Here is an 18,746-nt window from a genome sequence, read left to right as displayed (position 1 = left end):
GATATGCAGCAAAATACTAAATAAGAATATATTGTTGTTGCATTTGTTATATCAAATGACAAGCAACCTCTGAAGAGCAGATATTGGGGCTTTGCAAGTCCTTGTATTTTTCTTAGGAAAGAAGAAATTTTCTTCAAAACATTGATGTATTTACATGTTATTTCATTCAAAATCTCCCACTTAAAGTTAAAAAAAACCCCAACAGTTATTAAAAGCAGTATATCCTTTCTGTCAGAATAATTTTGCACAACAGATACTGCAGTCACACAACTCTTTCATGCTTGAAACATTATGATATATTTCAGTTTCCTAAAGGATCCCAAAGTGCTAGTTATGTCATACTTTGCTTTGAATTACTCATGCAGCCATGATTGTGGTACAATATTGTCCATAGTAATATTGCAAACCAGTTAAGTAGAAGGAGATAGGAAAATAATCTTTGGCTGGCTAGAAGTGAAGTTACCGTTTTCTGTTGTGGCAAAGTTTAGAAATAATTTCCTGAGCTATTTTGCTTGCTGCTTTACAAACACAGAAACAAAAAGAAAGCCTAAGATCAAGAAGACTTACGGTCTAACTTGGTGAACTGTACTAACAAGAGTTGGTTGTACCACTTGATGGCACTTCGGGATATAGTTTAGTGGTGAACACAGTGAGCTGGGTTAATGGTTGGACTACATGATCTTTACCAACCTTAATGATTCTATGATTCTAACAAGGGAATAGAATTTAACTATTTATTTCTGCTGCTTACACTCTTTAAGCTTTTTCAGTAGCAAGTAAACACTTTAGGAGGAATCCATGGATTTTGATTTTAAGATCATGATGCAGTGGGATATCCTTAGCAGATATTGCAAATATTCATTAGCCCTAAATGCAGTAGCAAGGCTGAGGGAAACATCTTTACTAAGAACAGCTTTTAATTTGGACTTGAGCAGTTGCTCTTGTTTTATAGTCTTGCATTTTTGTTTTTAATAATCCTTGCATGCTGGGATTTTGTTGCCATAGAAATATGAGCTTTTAGTTTTGCAAAATTATGCAAATTCTTTTTCTTATTAAAATATTCATGAAAGTACAGCCAGAGAAGGGAGGGTAAGCATTGTTTCCTGTGTTTTAATGAAACTGGACATTGGCATAAATGTTCTAGTTAGTAATTCATTCTAATATTACAGGAAGGCATTTATTGATATGTCTACTGCAATTATGGTTTGTCCCTTTGGAACCAAAGACCATGGAACTGGGACACCAACATTTAATCAGTAAAATTAAGAATTACTTTCAATTATGAGGTTGTTGACAGCTACAAGACCAGCAGTAAACAGTTTTTATTTAGAAACATTTGATGAGGGTATGTTATTTAGAAACATCTCATAGTTGATGCTCAAATAGTGAATTGGATTTCAATATCACTAGCAGTCTGAAACATCTTCACACTTAAGGAAAAAGTGTTATTTTTACCCAGACTTACACCATTCAGCCACTTTGGCCTGCTAAATTGTGCTTACAGACATCAGAGCAGCTGTTGCAAAAAACTAGTCATCAGTTGGTGAGTTTGTATTTTATTTTGTTTGGTTGGTTTTCTTTTCCTCGTGGTTTAACTGTATTCAGTCAGGCAAAAATGCCTGCATTTTTGATGACATACAAAGTTAATTTCTTTAAATATTCCTCTATGATGAGTGCTTGACATATTATGCTATAGTGTCACAGCTTCTGGTATATTTTTTCCAGATTAAGAGACTTGCAAAGACTGCCACCACGGTAATAGATATGAACAGTAATTGTTCATGAATTACGGTTACCACGTCACTTCTGGAAGACTATACCCCTGTATTGTATTTCTGAATCCTTGATCTAGTTACAGCAGCTTGGGGAACAGTAGTTGGGAAGGCACAGTCAAGATCATATGGAAAGCAAAGGAAGAAGAAGTGAGTAACCATACTAAGGTTATATGCTGTTGTTACCATGGTTAAGTACTTATAACAAAGTAATCATATAATCTAAATTTTGTAAAGGCTTATCAGTAGAAAAGTGGGTTTTAGACTTCAGGAGTGGTTGCCCAGACAGTTCTGTTTGTCTTCTCAAGTGAGGGGAAATGACAGCTGGGAATTATGGTAGACATTTGAGAATTTGTAGAATGTATAGACACATGAATGTCTACATTCATAAATACATTTCATGAGACAGCATATAACCTTATTGTGCAAATTTTTCAATCACTCACTTATTACATTAATTTTTTTCAATGCTAAGTTCAGAAGGAGTAACTACTCAACATAAGTAGGATTGACAGCACAGGGCTCACAGACCTCATGTCATTCAGTTCTCATCTTTCTTAGGAACTGAGATTTATTCCATTTTTCCTTTTAGAGTTCCATGATTTCATTAGATGTTTCAATACTATATATTAAACACAATGAATTGTTGCATTTTAATTAGACATCTATTTTTTTTTTTTTGCTTCCAAATAATACAATCTATTTCATCCAAGAAGGAAGAGAACCGAGGTTATGAAATGGTAATGTTAATACAGTATCTCGGTAGCAGTGAGACTGGGCTGAGTTTATGGATGTAATTTAGAAAATCCACAAATAAGAAGCTTCTTATTGATTATTTGAAAATATTTTCCATGTCAATTTTTCTTATTATAGCAGATGCATTCAATTAAAAGAATTGTGTAATGTTTTGATTGGTCTAAATTGTTTGTGACAAAGTATTTTAAATATGAAGGGTCAGAAAATAGGCATCAGATTATCATGTTCAGGATGGCAAATGTTATCAACCACTTTACCAATATTATGCTTTTCATCTTCTGAAACAAGAAGGAAAAGCAGCAAGCTTTAAGTTGTCTGATTACACTTTTGATATTCTAGCAAAAGCAAGGGATACTTTCAAGGGATGATTAAGGAAATACTTACTAGATTTTAATGTCTTCCCCTCTTGGTGTTCTTTCTTCACTCATGTTTCAGCTATGTTTGAATCTGAACACGTGATATTTCTCTGATAGGTGCAGGGTATTCTTTTGACTGCCTAGTGATCAGATGCAGCGTACAAAAAGACTCTGCTAAACTTTGTGTTCTGGAAGGGATCGCAGTTGTTCGGGTATTGATGTGAAATATGGAAAAGTCATGATCAATGGCCATGTGAAGTACAGTGTAGCAGAGTTTGGGTTGCTCCTTATGGGTTGTGCTTGCTCTTTGGAGAGGTTTTATTTGTGTCTTAAACTGAAAACATTCGCTTGGGGGAAAAAATAAACCCACATATGTCGTGGCTCTTTCCATTGCTGGGAAAATTTTAAATATTCAGATTTATTGTGATTGTCTTGTTCCATTATCCAATGTACAAAGAGAAAAAGTCTTGTAGAGTGAGTTTTTAAGGATTTTTTTTTTTAAATTCCCCTAAAGATCATTCAAGGTAGAGCAAATAAATGTATAGATAAGATATAAAGCAATAGCATGCGTTATCTCTTGCTCTTTGATTTTTTAACATATAGCTTCAACATCACAGAACATTCTGTGATCAAATGAGTACCTACATTGAATAAAACTTTATCTTTGACCCAACTCTACCTTTATGTACAATCAGCAGAGGAAAATCTAAAAAATAAAGAGGCTGCATCAAAACATTTTGGATAAGATTCAAGAAAAGTATGACTTGGAAATCTTCTCAGCTATTGGAGTGGTCTGTTTCAAGAAACTGAAGAAATAGTGAATTCCCCTTTGAGTGGTTCAGTATTATAAACAGATTCTCATGGAAAGCAATTGAACCAAGCACTAAAGTAGTGAGGCTACTTTATGTAGCTTACTCCCATGTTTGGTTAACTTCTCTGGAAGCAGCATTTTGATTAAGAGAATTTAGGTAGAATACAGCATCAATTTATATAGAAAAATTTTGAGTGTACTTAAACAGGGAAACTGTAGGATTCTGAACTAGCTGGGATGGAATTGAGGGAACTCTAGATGGCGGAGAGTTAGGAGAATGAGCCCATTCTTTCAGGGGAAAATTTAACTTCCCTGTAAAGAAAATTCTGACTTTTTTTTAAAGCTAGCCAGAACTATACTGTCATTTAAATAAAACATGATTATTCTGCTCCCTGCTTTGTCTGAAATATTACTTTAATGCCTCAGATGAGCTTTTTTATCCTATCTAAATTCAATCTGTCTAAGAGAGGAGAGTCTATTTAATCTCTAATTGGATCTGGAGTAGAACTAAAACATGCAATCTTTGCTGAGAGCTATTACTAAATGAAGAAAGGTTTGACGTCTTCTTGGTGATAGTTCTATCGGAATTCTTTTCTAGTCCGTGCCTTCCCTCACACTACAACTATCACAAAGACTGGATCAGCAAAATCCAATTAAATATCACAAATTTACAGCTGGTACTTTTTCATAAAGAAGATAATAATCCAGATGAGAGCTGAATTAACAATGAAATATTTCTTTACACATAAGTTAGGAAAAGTAGCCCTTTGTCCACTCCCTTCTGCACTGAGTGGGCTGCTAGAAGAACACACGTGCACTTAGCCATGAGTTAAGGTGGTACATTGTTTAATGACTTGTCAAACAATCTCACAACTGCATCAACTATGGACTAAATTGGCCACTACTAATAAACTGGGAGCAATCTGACTTTATTTAAAGGATTTCCTACATGTGGTTAATGCTGCTGTTCTGAGGGCAAATATCTCTAGTATGCTGAAATCCATGTCATAAAATAAATGTGTGCCTAGAGAGTTTGTGAAGGTGAAAGAGTCCAAATAAACGTCAACATTTTATTGCAGCTCTATTTCATGGAAATTCAAGGCTAGCAGGGAATGTTAAACTGTATATATTATATTTCCATTACCTTCAAGCACAGTATCTAGTAGTAGATAGTGCCATAGGAATATGACAGAGCCACTGGAAGACTGGATGAACATCTGTGTAATTTCTCATAATCATGGCAGCAAGTAAAAAAAATTCATAGGTGTATCAGGAAACAAATAGGGGGTTGTTTTGGGAATGTCTTCTAGAATAAGAAAACATTATTATCTCCTAGAACCTTAAATTACTGTCACCAACTTGCTGTGCAACTCCTTGGTTTTATATTCAGCAGTATGTGTGTTAACATTCTCCACTGAAATGTTCTGCTCATTCATGTTTGTAGCCTTTTCTTTTTTTTTCTTTTTTTCTTTTGTTTTTCTACTAACATTTGTTCACTTGATATAGTCCTAATTGTATGACCACATATATAATTATGTATTAGCAAGTAGGATTCATGTTTCCAAAAGCATGTTACCTTTCTATAGCTGTATTGCAGCTATATTGGTTTAATAAAAATATTAACTGTCTCTGTAATGTCTGTTTGTCTAATAAAACATGCCAGTGACTATATATCCTCTACAACCACTAACAGTGAAGAGGGAAAATATAGTTGAATTTCTTGACATTTGTTAATTTGTTTAGGGACATGGTTTACTGGTACACTTAGCAGTGCTGGGTTAATTGTTGGACTCAAGGATCTTAGAGGACTTTTGCAACATAAATGACTCTTAAGATTATATGACACCTTTTATTTCCCTCATTTTGGAAGTCTGATGTTGTATGAGTATTGGTCTAAATCTATTTTAATATAGTGATATAATTTGCTTTTGAGATGTTGTGTTCTCTTGGATTATGCCTGAAATCCAAGCCTTTCTGAGCTAAATCCATTCTGGTATAGATTTTACAACTAAACATATGAGCAAGGTGTGTGTGTTTTATTTAGTGCATAATTTTTTGTTCATTTGTGAAATGCATCTTATGTCTTCCAAGTTACTTTTTAAATATAAATATGAAGTGAAATTATTTGAAAGTCGTCTTTCAGTGGGGACATCATAGACCAGCCGCTTTCCTTTGACTCTACAAGAGACTTTTTTCAATTGCCCATACGTAGCCACATAGTGCCATATCAGACACCCCAGTTCATATTCAGGTGCTTTAATCACAAACTAAGTCTCTTCCTAGCTGTCAGAAGAGCATTTTACTGCTTAATGAGATAAGGGATTATAATCAGCACCCTGTTTAGTGCAGATGGCTCCTAATCTCTAAAGTTACATTTGGCAGATATTCAGCAGAAATGAGGCAGCACCCAGCATAGTGGACTAAGTGCTAAACCTTTACAGGCAGAGTTACAAGAGACATTTAAGAGGGGGAATGTGAATCATCATGCAATAATTCAAGAATAAGATGGGTTATGAAAACTGCATAAGAAAGAGGTACTCTACAATGACATTAGCAGGAGAGATCCTGACAGTTTGCCTCAGAAAAGCATTGGCAGGAGATTCACTAAGTGGAGGAAGAGAAAGACTTCTAGAATTTGATTTCCATATAAAGAGATGGAAATTTTCCTCTTCTATGGCCTTGCTAATATTTGTAGCAATGCTGTTTGTTTTCAGTGCAGTAAGTATTTGTGGTTTAATATCACTTGTCTTGGTTTAAAAGTAATTTTAGTGTGACAGGTGTAACATCAAAGATGCTTTGCACTAGGTAACGCTGGCTGCTTCCTACTACCCTCCATCTTCTTGCTGTTGAGAAGGGGAATTTTTTTATAGGAAAGGAGCCATTTCTTCTGCTTCAGTTTTGGTCGACCCTCTCTCTGTCAGCCTGTTGTAAAAAAATCTTGTCTGCTTTCTGTTTATATCCTTTAACAACATGTAACATAATACTAAAGTACAGTTGTGGCCAACAACAACAACAAAAAAAACCAAAAACCAAACCAAACCAAACAAAAACTATCTGCCCGAAACTTGGTGGATTAAAACTAAAATAGATGTGATTTCTCTCTTCTGTACTTGTATTTCATGGGGATTCTGTGACTTTTCTTGATTCTACCTCCTGATCTGAGAATAAATATTTGATGTATTAGTCTAAAAACAGGTGGGAGAGACAATGGAAATTCTGTGGAACTTCCTTGACATTTTTAGACAGCTATTCTTGTCTCAACAATACATGCCTTTGTCACAGCAAGGCAAACTTTTATAGTCTGTTCTCTTTGGTGTTGATGACCTCAGGTGACAATCTTTGAAGCAGAACTCTGAATCTTTGGGTGATACAGAGAAAAACATCAAAATAGAGGGATCTCACAGGTGTCCAACTTCTGTATTGTCCTTGTATTTAAAATTTAGTGAAAAGTATTTTTTGCGGTAGATGACACAGACAACGCATGGATCAACCTCTGAATTCTTTTGCCTGTGAACAAACTTGTACTTTAGGTATGCAGAGGAAGGAAATTACCACTATAAACAATGGCAAAAGGAAGTAGTACTTTCTGCTCTATGTAAGTTGGAGTTTTTTTCTAATCTATATTGGTATTGTACAGCACACAAGGTAAATATGTATTCTGAACTACGAGGTATTCTCTACAATAAGTGCCATTTTGGGACTTTGTCTTCAATGCGTAATCCTGTTTGTGATATGCAAATCTTGTCAGTTGCAGTTGTGAAGATCAGACTGCTGTGGCTAGCAGAGAACTAAAGAGACTTCCTAGTCATATTCCAGCTCTTAGGCATTGTACCCAGAGTACCTTCAACATGTTTGAACTGCTATTAAAGAATTAACTAAGTAATTCAATAGCATTTTCAAGTAATTTGATACTGTTTTGACCATCCTTACAATCAGAAAGCTTTCTGTAAACTTAAACTGAGTCTTCTTTATGCTTTTCCTGCAGTTGCCACAGGAAAATAAAAATGACCATTTCATTTTTCTAGTCTTTTGGGTTTTGGTAAATTATTTTCCTATTCCCTCTGAGCATTCTCTTTTCTGGACTAGTCAGCCCACCCCTTTCTTCTTGTGTTTCCTGTTGGTTGTGTTTTAGGAGTCCTTAGTCCATTCTGGTTGCTTTCTTTAAACTATCGTCTTTACTTTAGGGGTGGTTTGGTTTTGTTTGGGTTTTTGTTGTGTTTTTTTTTTGCTTGGTTGCTTAGTTGGTTGGTATTTTTTCTGCTTTGTGACCTATCAATTCATGTGTTAGATTTTTATTTACTAAGGTAAAGGTTATGTAGCTGGGAAAAAGTAAAACCTGTCTTGGTATATAATTTTTATGTGTTGCCTGAAACTCTCTAATCTTTGTTTTCCCATTATTTTTACTTTTTTGAATCCTTGTAATTAGTCTGAAATTGAAATAGAAATGATAAAATTCTGCATAAGTTACTCTTCTAAAATGTTTGTCTGCATCTGAAAGCAATTCTGGATACTTCCTGTAGCATTTCAGATGTGTAAGTTTTCTACATTCCTCTTGCAGTTATAAACCAGCGCTTAGACTTGACCAGAAGCAAAGCAAAAATGCTGTAATATCTGTATCTAAGGAAACAAAAGTCTTTCCATGTTGTTATGGTCAAGGCTTAATGTAGGCATCCCTCACAGGTTTGGATACTATGTAGATAAACATGTGATGCTACTCTTTGTCAATGATCCTAAACTAGGAGGAGCTGCAGACTCTCTTGAGGGTAGAGAGGCCTTACAGAGAGATCTGGATAGCCTAGAGAGCTGGGCCATCACCAACAGAATTTAACAAGTGCAAGTGCTGGACTCGGCACCTGGGATGGGGTAATCCTGCTTATACATACAAATTTGGGGATAAGAGGCTGAAGATCAGCCCTGTGGAAAGAGGGTCCCTGGCCCTGGGGTTTTGGGTTGGTGGCAAGTTGAATATGAGCCAAAAGTGTGCCCTGGCAGCCAGGAGGGCCAACCATGTCCTGAGGTGCATCAGGCAAAGCAGTGGCGGTCTGAAAAATAAAATCTAGACATGATCCCAGTTTGGGGAAACTGGAATATTTTATTGAACACGAGAACACAATTTAAAGGCATCTGGGGCTGGACATGTTAATGAAGGGGACAGGCTGTGTTAATTGGGAAGTTACACAAATTTTTGCTGTAGTTTCCAAATAGTTAATTTTTCTCCTAGTAGGATTACATAAGAGATAGAGGGATTACAGGGGTTTAGACATGGTCTGATACAATCATCTCAAAAAGTCCTTTCTTAATTCTTCTTGGAGCCAGGTTTAATCCATAAGGTAGAACTTTAACAGGTCTTGTGAGAAGGGTCCAGCTCCTTCAGATCATGCGGTTCTTGTCAGCCCTTGTTTTCCTTTTGCTGAAAGCTGGGTTTGGGCTCCCACACAAAGCATCGCCAGCTGGTCAAGGAAGATGATTGTCCCTCTCTGCTCTGCACTGGTGCAACCTCACCTTGAATGTTGTGTGCAGGTTGGGGCACCTCAAGGACATCAGACTGTTAAAGTGTGTCCAGAGAAGGGTGATCAAGTTAATGAAAGGCCTTGGGGGCAAGACTTGCAAGGAGCAGCTGAGATCACTTGGTTTGTTCATCTTGGAGAAGGCTGAGACCGTATCGCAGTCTATAACTTCCTCAAGAGGGGCAGCGGATGTGGAGGTGCTGATCTTCTCTCTTTGGTGATTAGCGATAGGACATGAGGAAATGGAATGAAGTTGCACTGGAGGAAGTTCAGATTGGACACTAGGAAAAAGGTTCTTCCTCCTCAGGGAAGTGGTCACAACATGAAGCCTGACAGCATTCAAGGAGCCTCTGAATGACACTTTCAGTCATATGGTTTAGTTTTAGGTAGTCCTGCAAGGAGCAGGGAGTTGGACTCGAAGATGCTTATGAACGCCTTCCAACTTGAGATATTCTGTGATTCTATGATCCCATGATTCTATGATCCAAGATTTTGTTATGAACTGGAGGCAATTTTCTAGCTTTAACCTAGCAATTAGCTGTACAGCCTTAGGTATAGGCGGTTTATATACCTTTATGAATAACTCAAAGTCAATTGATTTCCAGGCCTTAAATGCTGGGACTTTTTTCCACCCCTTAAATTAGGTGCATCATAAAATAATGAAGATGATGACTTTCACTGCTATCTGTTGTTGTGTGCAACACCATCTAGTATGATGAACAAATGATGGCACATTATGTTCTTGAGAATAACCAGATTATTCTCTTTGTAGAAGACTCATGAGTTTGCTCTGTGCTCAGCAGTATGCACTGGAAGGGCAGAAGGGTCCCTGTGATTTTAGTAGTCTCTGAGAGGAGGCTCACATTGCACTGAAGTATGAGGGAGATGTCTTTAAAACCCAAAATGTAGCTCTTTCAGCCTTTGATTTACTTATGCTTCTTCCAATCAATTAACAGAAAGCACTATTTCTGTGCTGAACTCTGTCATTCAAATCTGCAGTTTTTGATTTGGATCCTACTATATTCCATTTCTAATGGAAAAGGTAGTGTCATTGCCAGGATTTTGAGGGCTAAAAGAGCATAGAAAAAATATATTGGCATGGCAGAAGAGCCTGGTGATTGACTTCTTGATGCTGGAGAAAAATGCCTCCAATGGTTAAGGACCATTTTCTTTCATTTAATTGCACTTTTTTCTGTCTTTTTACTCCCCAGGTAGCAGTTGCTGGAGGACATCTGAAATTTACAGTCTCCTATGACTTCACGGATGAAGAAGAAACAGTTCAATTGATAGTTCAATCTGATGTCATCATAGAGGTAAAATGATTGTATTTTCAACCACCAAAAAAAAAAAAAAGAAAGAAAATTGCCTGCTTCTTCAGATGTTCAGTGTGAAGTCTGGTGGTTGAGGACACAAAACAGAAGGGTGCACATACTCTTAGCTAGTTTATAGTATCAGAAAATGGATATACTTCAGAGAACTAAAAGCTTCAATATCTCTGGTATTATTGCAGTAGCTTAGAAAACTATAATACTTCTTGTTCATCAGGAGGAATGAAGAAATAAAATAATTGGTTGTTTGAGGTAACACTTTTGCATTCTTTCAGCAGATCTGTTCTTGTGTAACTCAGCATTGTATGAATTTGCTTTTGCCTATGCAGAGCCATGACACTAGGTTTTGTCTGAATAATCTAAACTTTCTTTTCTACTGATTTTCAATTTTATCGAGCAAGACCATTTCAGGGTTATGAAAAGTGAATATTATTCCTGATACTTGTTATTCTTGTAAAATATATTATTCAATAAATCATGTACCCCAACTGGGTTTTTTTTCATTACTCTTTTCACATTCAAATATCTCTCATTCATGGCCCTCTCTAGGGAGGTGACTTGATAATCAGCACTCCGAAAGGGGGTATTCACCTGCAGCCTTCTGAAGAGCACACTGAAGAGATTGTGCTGAAACCAGAATCTTTCTCAGTGCATGGCACCGATGTTCCAATCAGCAGGAGGGAGTTCATGACTGTCCTTGCAAATGTAAAGAGGATCCTCATAAGAGCCACATACAGCAATGGGATGAATGCCATCTACAGGTGAATGTGGGAAACGGGTCCCTTTGCTACAGAGATATTCTCAAGAGTTGTTTTCTCTCTTCAGAGAACTAAGCTGATGTAATATAAAACACTCTAATTTATTATAATGAAATCCATAGCATTCATTTACACTTTCAAGCAGTCATTAGTATGTTTTTCATTTTGGATAGGCAGGAGGAAGAAGGCAAAAGAAAGGAACAGCGTTTTAAGATAATGAAATTACATGGACTATTAAGGCATGAATGACAGTTCTATAAATATGTTTATTTAGTGAACACGGTAATTCCCATGTATATGGTCAATCATGGAGTGCGGTAATGACATGTTGAAGGAAGAGATGATATATTGCATGTATACTGTTTTCCCCATTTAATGAGCATACAGGGCCACATTAACAGCGGACCAGAGAATAATATCCTGAGTTTCTAAGCTGGAAAAGTGCCTCGAGGGGAGTTTTCTATGTTTTTAATCCCAAAGCCTTTCCTTTGATTTATGTCAGGATGCTGCCTGGACTGCTTAAAGCCACTGATTTGATGTGAACTCTTCTGAGTCCTTCAATAAAATTAAAGACATATGAGATGATATAGTTGTTCTATTTCGGTGGCTGCAGTGTGGTTGAAACTGTAAAGCTCATCTTGCATTTCAAATTTTCATAAGTGCATGAGCGAATACTCCAGGTGGGTTAGAAAGCAGCCTCATTTCTGATACTGTATGATTGCACTGTCTATACATTAAGAGTTAGATGGCATAAGTAATATTTTTTAAATGTGCAATGGAATTGATTGCCTATTAGTGTTTTACTCACAAGGCATGAAACCTGAAATGTTCTCTAATCTACACATCACTTGATTCAGTTGTGTAAGTCAATTTGGAATGGAGGGAGCTGATAGCACACTTAGTGATTATTTACTGAGAGCACAGACACAGTTTTTGCTACTGTGCAATTTCTTAAGAAATCCAACGATCATTTGAATAGTTAGGCAATTAAAATACATCCTAAATTGAAAGGCAAGTTGTGTCAACAACATTGCAGTTTTCTGATTTGAGCTTTGGCAGTGCAAATTTTTTCCCTGTAAAAAGAATTCATATTTCTTCAATCTGTGTCTCTTCCTGTGGTTAATTAGTATGTATTACATCTCTGTAAATAAGTTTGTGAATCATAACTAGCTTGAGTTTGGGCCAAACTGCTTTCTAATTTACTCATTTGATTGTCAACCTTGCATCTCTTTGCATCTCTGCATCTCCTTGAATACAGTTTGAAAACCTTTCATGGCCCATCAGTTTCCTACCCTGGTGTTAGAGGAGAGCCAAAACACCAGGCCAGAGCTCATCTCTTATGCATTATGAGCAGACCATGGGAAGCTGTTAATCCACAGCTTTCAGCTGAGACTAGTGTGAGCTCAGTGATGCTGTTCCTCCACTCTGTTCTCATTCAAATAAAAAATGGAAACCATTAGTCAGAATTTTCCCAACTAAAGGAGTGCAGGAGCAATTTTGGGGTGAACAATAGGGGCTTATATGCTATGTTTTTTTAGAGGAGATATGTATGATTGACTTTCTTTGGGCCAAAGGTCTTACTAAGTATTATGGGAAATGCAAACTTCAGTTGTCAGAGGTTTAGATATATTTGTATACTGATGTTTGTATTTCTATGACAAGGGGGGCTTTCCTACAAAAAACCACTTTGGCTAGGCAGTTAAAATCTGTGAAGAAAGTGCATTGCTGGACATGTACTGGCTCCATCTTGCCTCTACTGTGGAACAGTGAGGGTGGGATGGATGAGATCCCCTCTAGGCAACAGCATATAGCTCAGAAAAGCGCACACGTGTAGAACAGACAGAGTCTGTAATTTGTGCCTTGTAAGTAAGAAGTGGCAAACCTCTCCATGGCATGTTTGGAAGACTATACATCACTGCCTGCATCCCAGATTACTGCTTTAGCCATTTGGCCATGTGTGGTGCCTCACTGTTTGGTAGTGTTGTTCATATTTAGCCTTTGGAAAAGTTTAGTGGTGTGTTATAGAAAATTTTCCAAAAACATGTCTTGGAAATACTCTTTAAGAAGAGATCTGTGACAAACATATAATTTATACTGTGTGTGTTAGTAGCCATCAGCTTCTAGGTGTAGTGACATTACAGCTAGGAAGGTTGGTCCCTGAAAGACAATGAGTTAAAAGGGGGTTAGGGGAAGGGACTGAAGTAATTTTGAAGAGTATCCTTTTTGCTAGAAATGGTCTTATATAACTGGTACATTTCTAGCTGTCCCTATGATGTCTCTTACCGGAGAAGAATGCAGTGGTTACTGTGTTACTGTCCACAAGTGTAACGTAAACACATTTTATTGCGCACTGTTAGTGTGCTCATTGCAGTTTAGCATGAGAGAAGATGTGAAATTCCAATCACAATTAAACATATTCAATTTTTCATCCTTGATTTAACTGTAGGAATCATAGTTTCACCCATCAGGGTGAGATTTACTAAGTGGAGTTGAGTCTTCTCAGAACAGTTTGTGCTCACAGTCACCTGTTGTAGCAACAAGAGCATCTACTGTCATCCAGCCCATCTTATCATCTGTCACTGTAGGCATATTGCTGATTTTTAGGGTATGCCTCAGTACTGACTTTTTTATATTCTCTTTGACTTCCAGTCATGCTAAAATATGCTAGGCACAAGGCTGTGCTCATAACTCTTTAGATTGTGTGAAATAACTCTTTTCTCCATATTCTACCCCTTTAGTACTGCTGGGAAAATGTAGGCCCAATGAAGAAGATCTTCTTTGTGATATGTTGTGCTGATTAAGGACTACTGTTGATGGTCTCCAAAGGATGACATTGTTGAAAAGACATAGTGTAGAGCTAAGCCTTAATAGATAAGTAGATTGAACTAAAAGTTTTTTTAATATCTATAAACAGGTATATGCAGTGGACAGATGGATATTCCTTTGAGAGGGTTAAGAGGGTCTGGCAGAGAGACAGAAATATTGCAGGGTTATTAGATCTTCATGATTGACAATTTCTGCTTCAAAGCACCAGCAGAATTATGCAACATACTAATTAGAGATTGCTATATTAAGCAACCTGTTCATTTAAATACTGCAAGTTTTCAAAATGGGTAACGACACCACATATGTAAGGATTTCCAAGGATGCTATTATAATCTGTGCTTAAAAAGAGACCAGAATGGAGACCTTGTAAGATAAAGTAACTTTCTTGCAGTCATGTGGAAAGAGACTTAAAAATTCAATGGCGTTGTTTCCAGTTAGCAAGAGCTTTAATTTTAAGATTGTATTTTTAACTCCTGTTTAGTTTAACCTACTAGAAACACTAATCAGTCAGTAACACTTTAAGTAGCTACGAAACAATATTAATTCAGTAATGTTGAGTTTGACTGTGTGGTTTTGAGTACATTTTTTTGGGTCATTTTAAGGTTACAGTATTGTTGTTGCTCTATGGCATAAGTAGGAAGCTTTCATTTAGATGATCAAGTGGGATAAAAAATGAGAATACAGAAATACAGCAATCACTCTGAATGCAAACTCAGCTTTTGGGTTTATATTCTGATCCTCCTCTAAGTTGACAGATCTTCCAAAATGTTGCAGTTAAGTCCATATGCGGTAGAAGCAACTGGCCAGGAAAAGATAACTCCCTTTTATTGTTTTGTTTAATCTAATACTGTTAGCTTGTGCTTCAAAGAAAGTTTAGTAGCACTGTTTATTCAGTTTTAATATTCAGAGTGGTCATTGATGGTAAATGTTGCAAACACACAGATAGACATTGGAAATTGTGGTGCTAAAGATAATAGATTGCTTATAACCACATATAGAAGAGTCAGTGCTAGACACAAGGAGGAAGAGGAAAGAAGAGGCCAAGGGTTTTCTTCCATATGTGGAATTGGCTTCAACACAAATGAGCAATGATTGGGTCAGTACTTCATGTGCCTTGTGCAGCTGATGTGATTCAGATGCCTGGCACAGCAGACAGTAAACTATGCCGATACAGCCTGAAACGTCCCCTTCCCTTTTAATCTTGTTTGTTTTTAGAAGTCAACAGTTGCCTGCTGACAGTAACAGTCAGCTTAAATATTTGGTCTTGATGTCTAATCTCAAATTGTTCATGCATCTCCAGGATCCAGTGCCCCATTACTGCCAGCATTATGTATTTTAATGAATGCAGAATGGCATTGAGGAATCAAAATTGCAACATCAAAATGGGAGAAAAGAAAATTCACTGCAGCTTTCTTCACTGAGTAACTGTTAATGCTAAAAACTGTTAAACACATTAAAATCCCATTTAGCAAATAGCAGAATGTAATGCAGATTGGAACAATTCAGTGAATAGAAATGTGGAATTATACTGAGTGAATTTTCTGTGTGTTAGTGCTTCTCTTTGTTCCAAGATCTGTGCTGAGAGGGAACTAGCTGTAGTTCAAAGGAGAAAAAAAATTTGGCCTTTTATTAAAATTTTGTTTCTTCATTTACAGATTTTTCTCCTTAAATTTTTAGATTTTTTTTTTACTGTAAGTCATCACTTTTTGATATCTAATATCCTAGAGATTGGTTATCTTATTGTAAGGAAAACTCAAAAGGATAATAGCAAAATAAGCGTACAGCAATGGAATGAAGGGCATATATTGAAAAGCAAGAGAGAATTTACTGAAGATCTGGATAGGAACAAGTATCCTTCTCTTAAAACGGTATCAAGAACCTTTTACAGAAGTTCTAGTATCACTAAATCAGATTCAAGTTTATAACTGCATAGTCCACAATGGTAGTCCCTCCAAACTTCTGTCATATTCCTAGAGATGGTAAAATTTTTGTTTTTCAGAAGTTTCTATCTTAATTTCAGAAATCTTCCTTTTTTTCCCCCTTACCTTTCATGTCTGTCTTATTTAGAGTAGTCATAAAATCAAGTGGGAAAATATTCTGTCTTAACCTTTCCTCCAACTGCTACAGGAACAACAAAATATTTTTCTTGGATGTTTTCTTGTTCAAGGTCATCCAAATAATTTTCAGGATTTTTTGGCAGCCAAAAGATAAATGCCTTACTATGGAGAAAAAAAAGTTTGTTTTACATTTTCCAAAGAAAATGGATTACTTTTAAACAAAATATATATCATGATAGAAAGTTATTTTCTGCTGAAAAAGACTTCAAAAGAAGCTCTTCAAGTAGCTCTAGTAGTAAAACACTCTGTTAATATTACTGGGTGAAATCATTGAGCCTCTGTAATACCTTAATGTTCCTTCTGAATTCTCGTAAGAATTAAACTCCTAAATCCCAGTTTCTTTCCCCAAATGGATACTACTGAGGTAAACTACACCTGTTTCTCATAATACCTCCAAGATTATCAAAAGACTCTTGTCATTTCTCTCATCATACTTCCATGCTTTTGAAATAAAAGTCATGGTCAGTGTTTACCTAAACAATGGCTATTTAGGCAATGTCTAGCATTTGTTTTTCTCTGTCATTGGGGAAAACAGGATGTATGGTAGAAGATTTCCTTTTCCTTTCATTTACATACATTTTTCTTTGATATACGTAATACTTAGGTTCTCAATCCTTGTGGACAGGGATGAAAACTTTTTCAGAAGTCAAATCTCCAGACTTATAACCAAAACTTAGTAATGTAATATTTTAGAAAGCTGGACTGGTAGTTCATAAATTTTGAAGACTCTGCTTAGTGTCAAATTCGCTCTATATGCAACTGCAATGCAAGTTGACAAAAGTGGCTTGCAGGCCAGGAATAGCCTTCCGTCTCCTGCTACAGTGCTGTGAGACTTTTAAAATCTATTTTTATCAATGTGTGTCTGCCCATAGTCTCCCTCACATGATGAACAAAAATAGTAACAAGCCTACAGACATGTAGTTTAGGAAGAAATAGATGAATATGAAAACCTTTTTTTGAAGTAGGAAAACAGAAACAAGCACTGAATGTCACTTTAAGTATTTGTTGCATTCAGCTGCAGATACACTTCCATCTAATTTGCCTGTTTAATTTCTGTTACATCCAGACTAAGAAACGTTATCATGGAAGCTGCTGACCACACTTCAACGGGGAGAAAGCTGGCATCTGCAGTGGAGTTATGTGACTGTCCTCCGGGTTATGGTGGTACCTCATGCGAGGTGAGTATCATGGTTCAGTCTAGTTCCATTGTGCTAACACTGTGATGGTTGTAAGCAGCCAGTAGACATGTGTTGGTAGAAAATAGTAAGAGAGCTGCCTGTTCCTGTTAGGAATTTGGTATGACTTGACTTGTTACCCTTATTTCTAGGTAACAGTTCATTATATTTGAAAATATTTAAAATCTGAAGTTTTAAACCTCTGTGGTGATTTCTAAATTATGAAAAGACATTTTGGTCAATAAAAAGGAAGTGAAAACAATATTTGTTCTCTTCAGCCAATTGATATTATGAATGAATGCACCTATCACAATTAGAAGGAAAATGGCAGTTGTCTGATATGGGCATAACAAAGCCAGATCAAATTATCTGAGTTACCATGGTTGAGTTTCCTCTTTTGTTTTCCCAGGGCTTTACCATTTGCCTTGGTGTCATTGAGAATTGCATATGTGTTCTTGTGAGGATTGTTTCATTCTATTTTGGTCCTGTTACAGATAATAACATAGACACATGCTCAGAAAAATACCCACTTTCCTAACAAATTCACACACAGAATGTGTTCATACAAGTATACATATGAGTGACTAGCTCACATGGGCATAGCTTGGGGTAAATAGAAGCCAAAAAAAATTCTTCAAAAGCTTTGCCTTTAAGGAAATAGTTTCAAACACCAAGATGGTCTGCTTCACAAAACTACAAACAGTATGCCATTTACACAGGCACTCTAGGCATTTGCTTGTCAACTCTCTTTTTCTTTAAAATTTTTAATGCTTATATGTGATATTTAGGGCTTAGAGTCTAGTCTCATGTGGTTGCTTGTTGCTGGGGCTATATAAACTAATGTAGAAAGCAAGCCTGAAGGAATTATGGATATTCCTATCACTTCCAAAATGGTACAGATGGAAAAATAACTGGAGAGGAATACCTTGCTTACCTTGACTGAGAAATAGTTTTAAAGTCTGACCATTATCTGTCTGTTCAATTATTTTCAGAAAAAAGCTGGATGTAGTGTCATTGTGCTTTACACTTTTTTGTTTTACTTGTCCATTTTTTCTCCAAATTCACTTTTAGATGTGATGACCAAAAAAGCTTTTGGAAAAGCCCTGACCGTAGATATTTCAATATCTATTTTTTGCTGTAGAAGTTGAAGGACCTGGGTAGAATTCCTGTCTTGGTGTTGCTGAATTTCTCTGTCCAACATTGTGTCCTTCAGTGCTAAACTTTCTCTCCAATTATAAACAGTCCCTGAAATTTGATATATACTTAAGATCATACTCCACAAGAGAAAGTATTTACATATATATATATCTGCAAATTTGAAGTTCCTATGCATGCCAGTG

The 18,746-nt window shown here is 36.4% G+C and overlaps 1 protein-coding gene across 5 annotated transcripts in view; it reads left to right on the top strand.

The window, feature by feature from the left end:
• The window catches only part of LAMA2 (laminin subunit alpha 2), a 363,498-nt gene that overhangs the window by 189,977 nt on the left and 154,775 nt on the right, over window positions 1–18,746 (top strand). For 4 of the 5 annotated variants that reach the window (XM_027691382.1, XM_027691393.1, XM_027691372.1 and 1 more), the window contains exons 13-15: window positions 10,418–10,515; window positions 11,080–11,291; window positions 17,298–17,409. In XM_027691382.1, the coding sequence (XP_027547183.1) occupies window positions 10,418–10,515; window positions 11,080–11,291; window positions 17,298–17,409 (422 nt within the window). Of the gene's footprint in view, window positions 1–10,413; window positions 10,516–11,079; window positions 11,292–17,297; window positions 17,410–18,746 lie in introns of all 5 variants that reach the window. The other variant, XM_027691351.1, reaches the window with a different exon arrangement.

Source organism: Neopelma chrysocephalum, unplaced genomic scaffold (assembly GCF_003984885.1).
Source record: "Neopelma chrysocephalum unplaced genomic scaffold, ASM398488v2 Primary Assembly neopelma1_23, whole genome shotgun sequence".
Taxonomy (NCBI): domain Eukaryota; kingdom Metazoa; phylum Chordata; class Aves; order Passeriformes; family Pipridae; genus Neopelma; species Neopelma chrysocephalum.
This window is presented reverse-complemented; position numbering and strand designations above follow the sequence as displayed.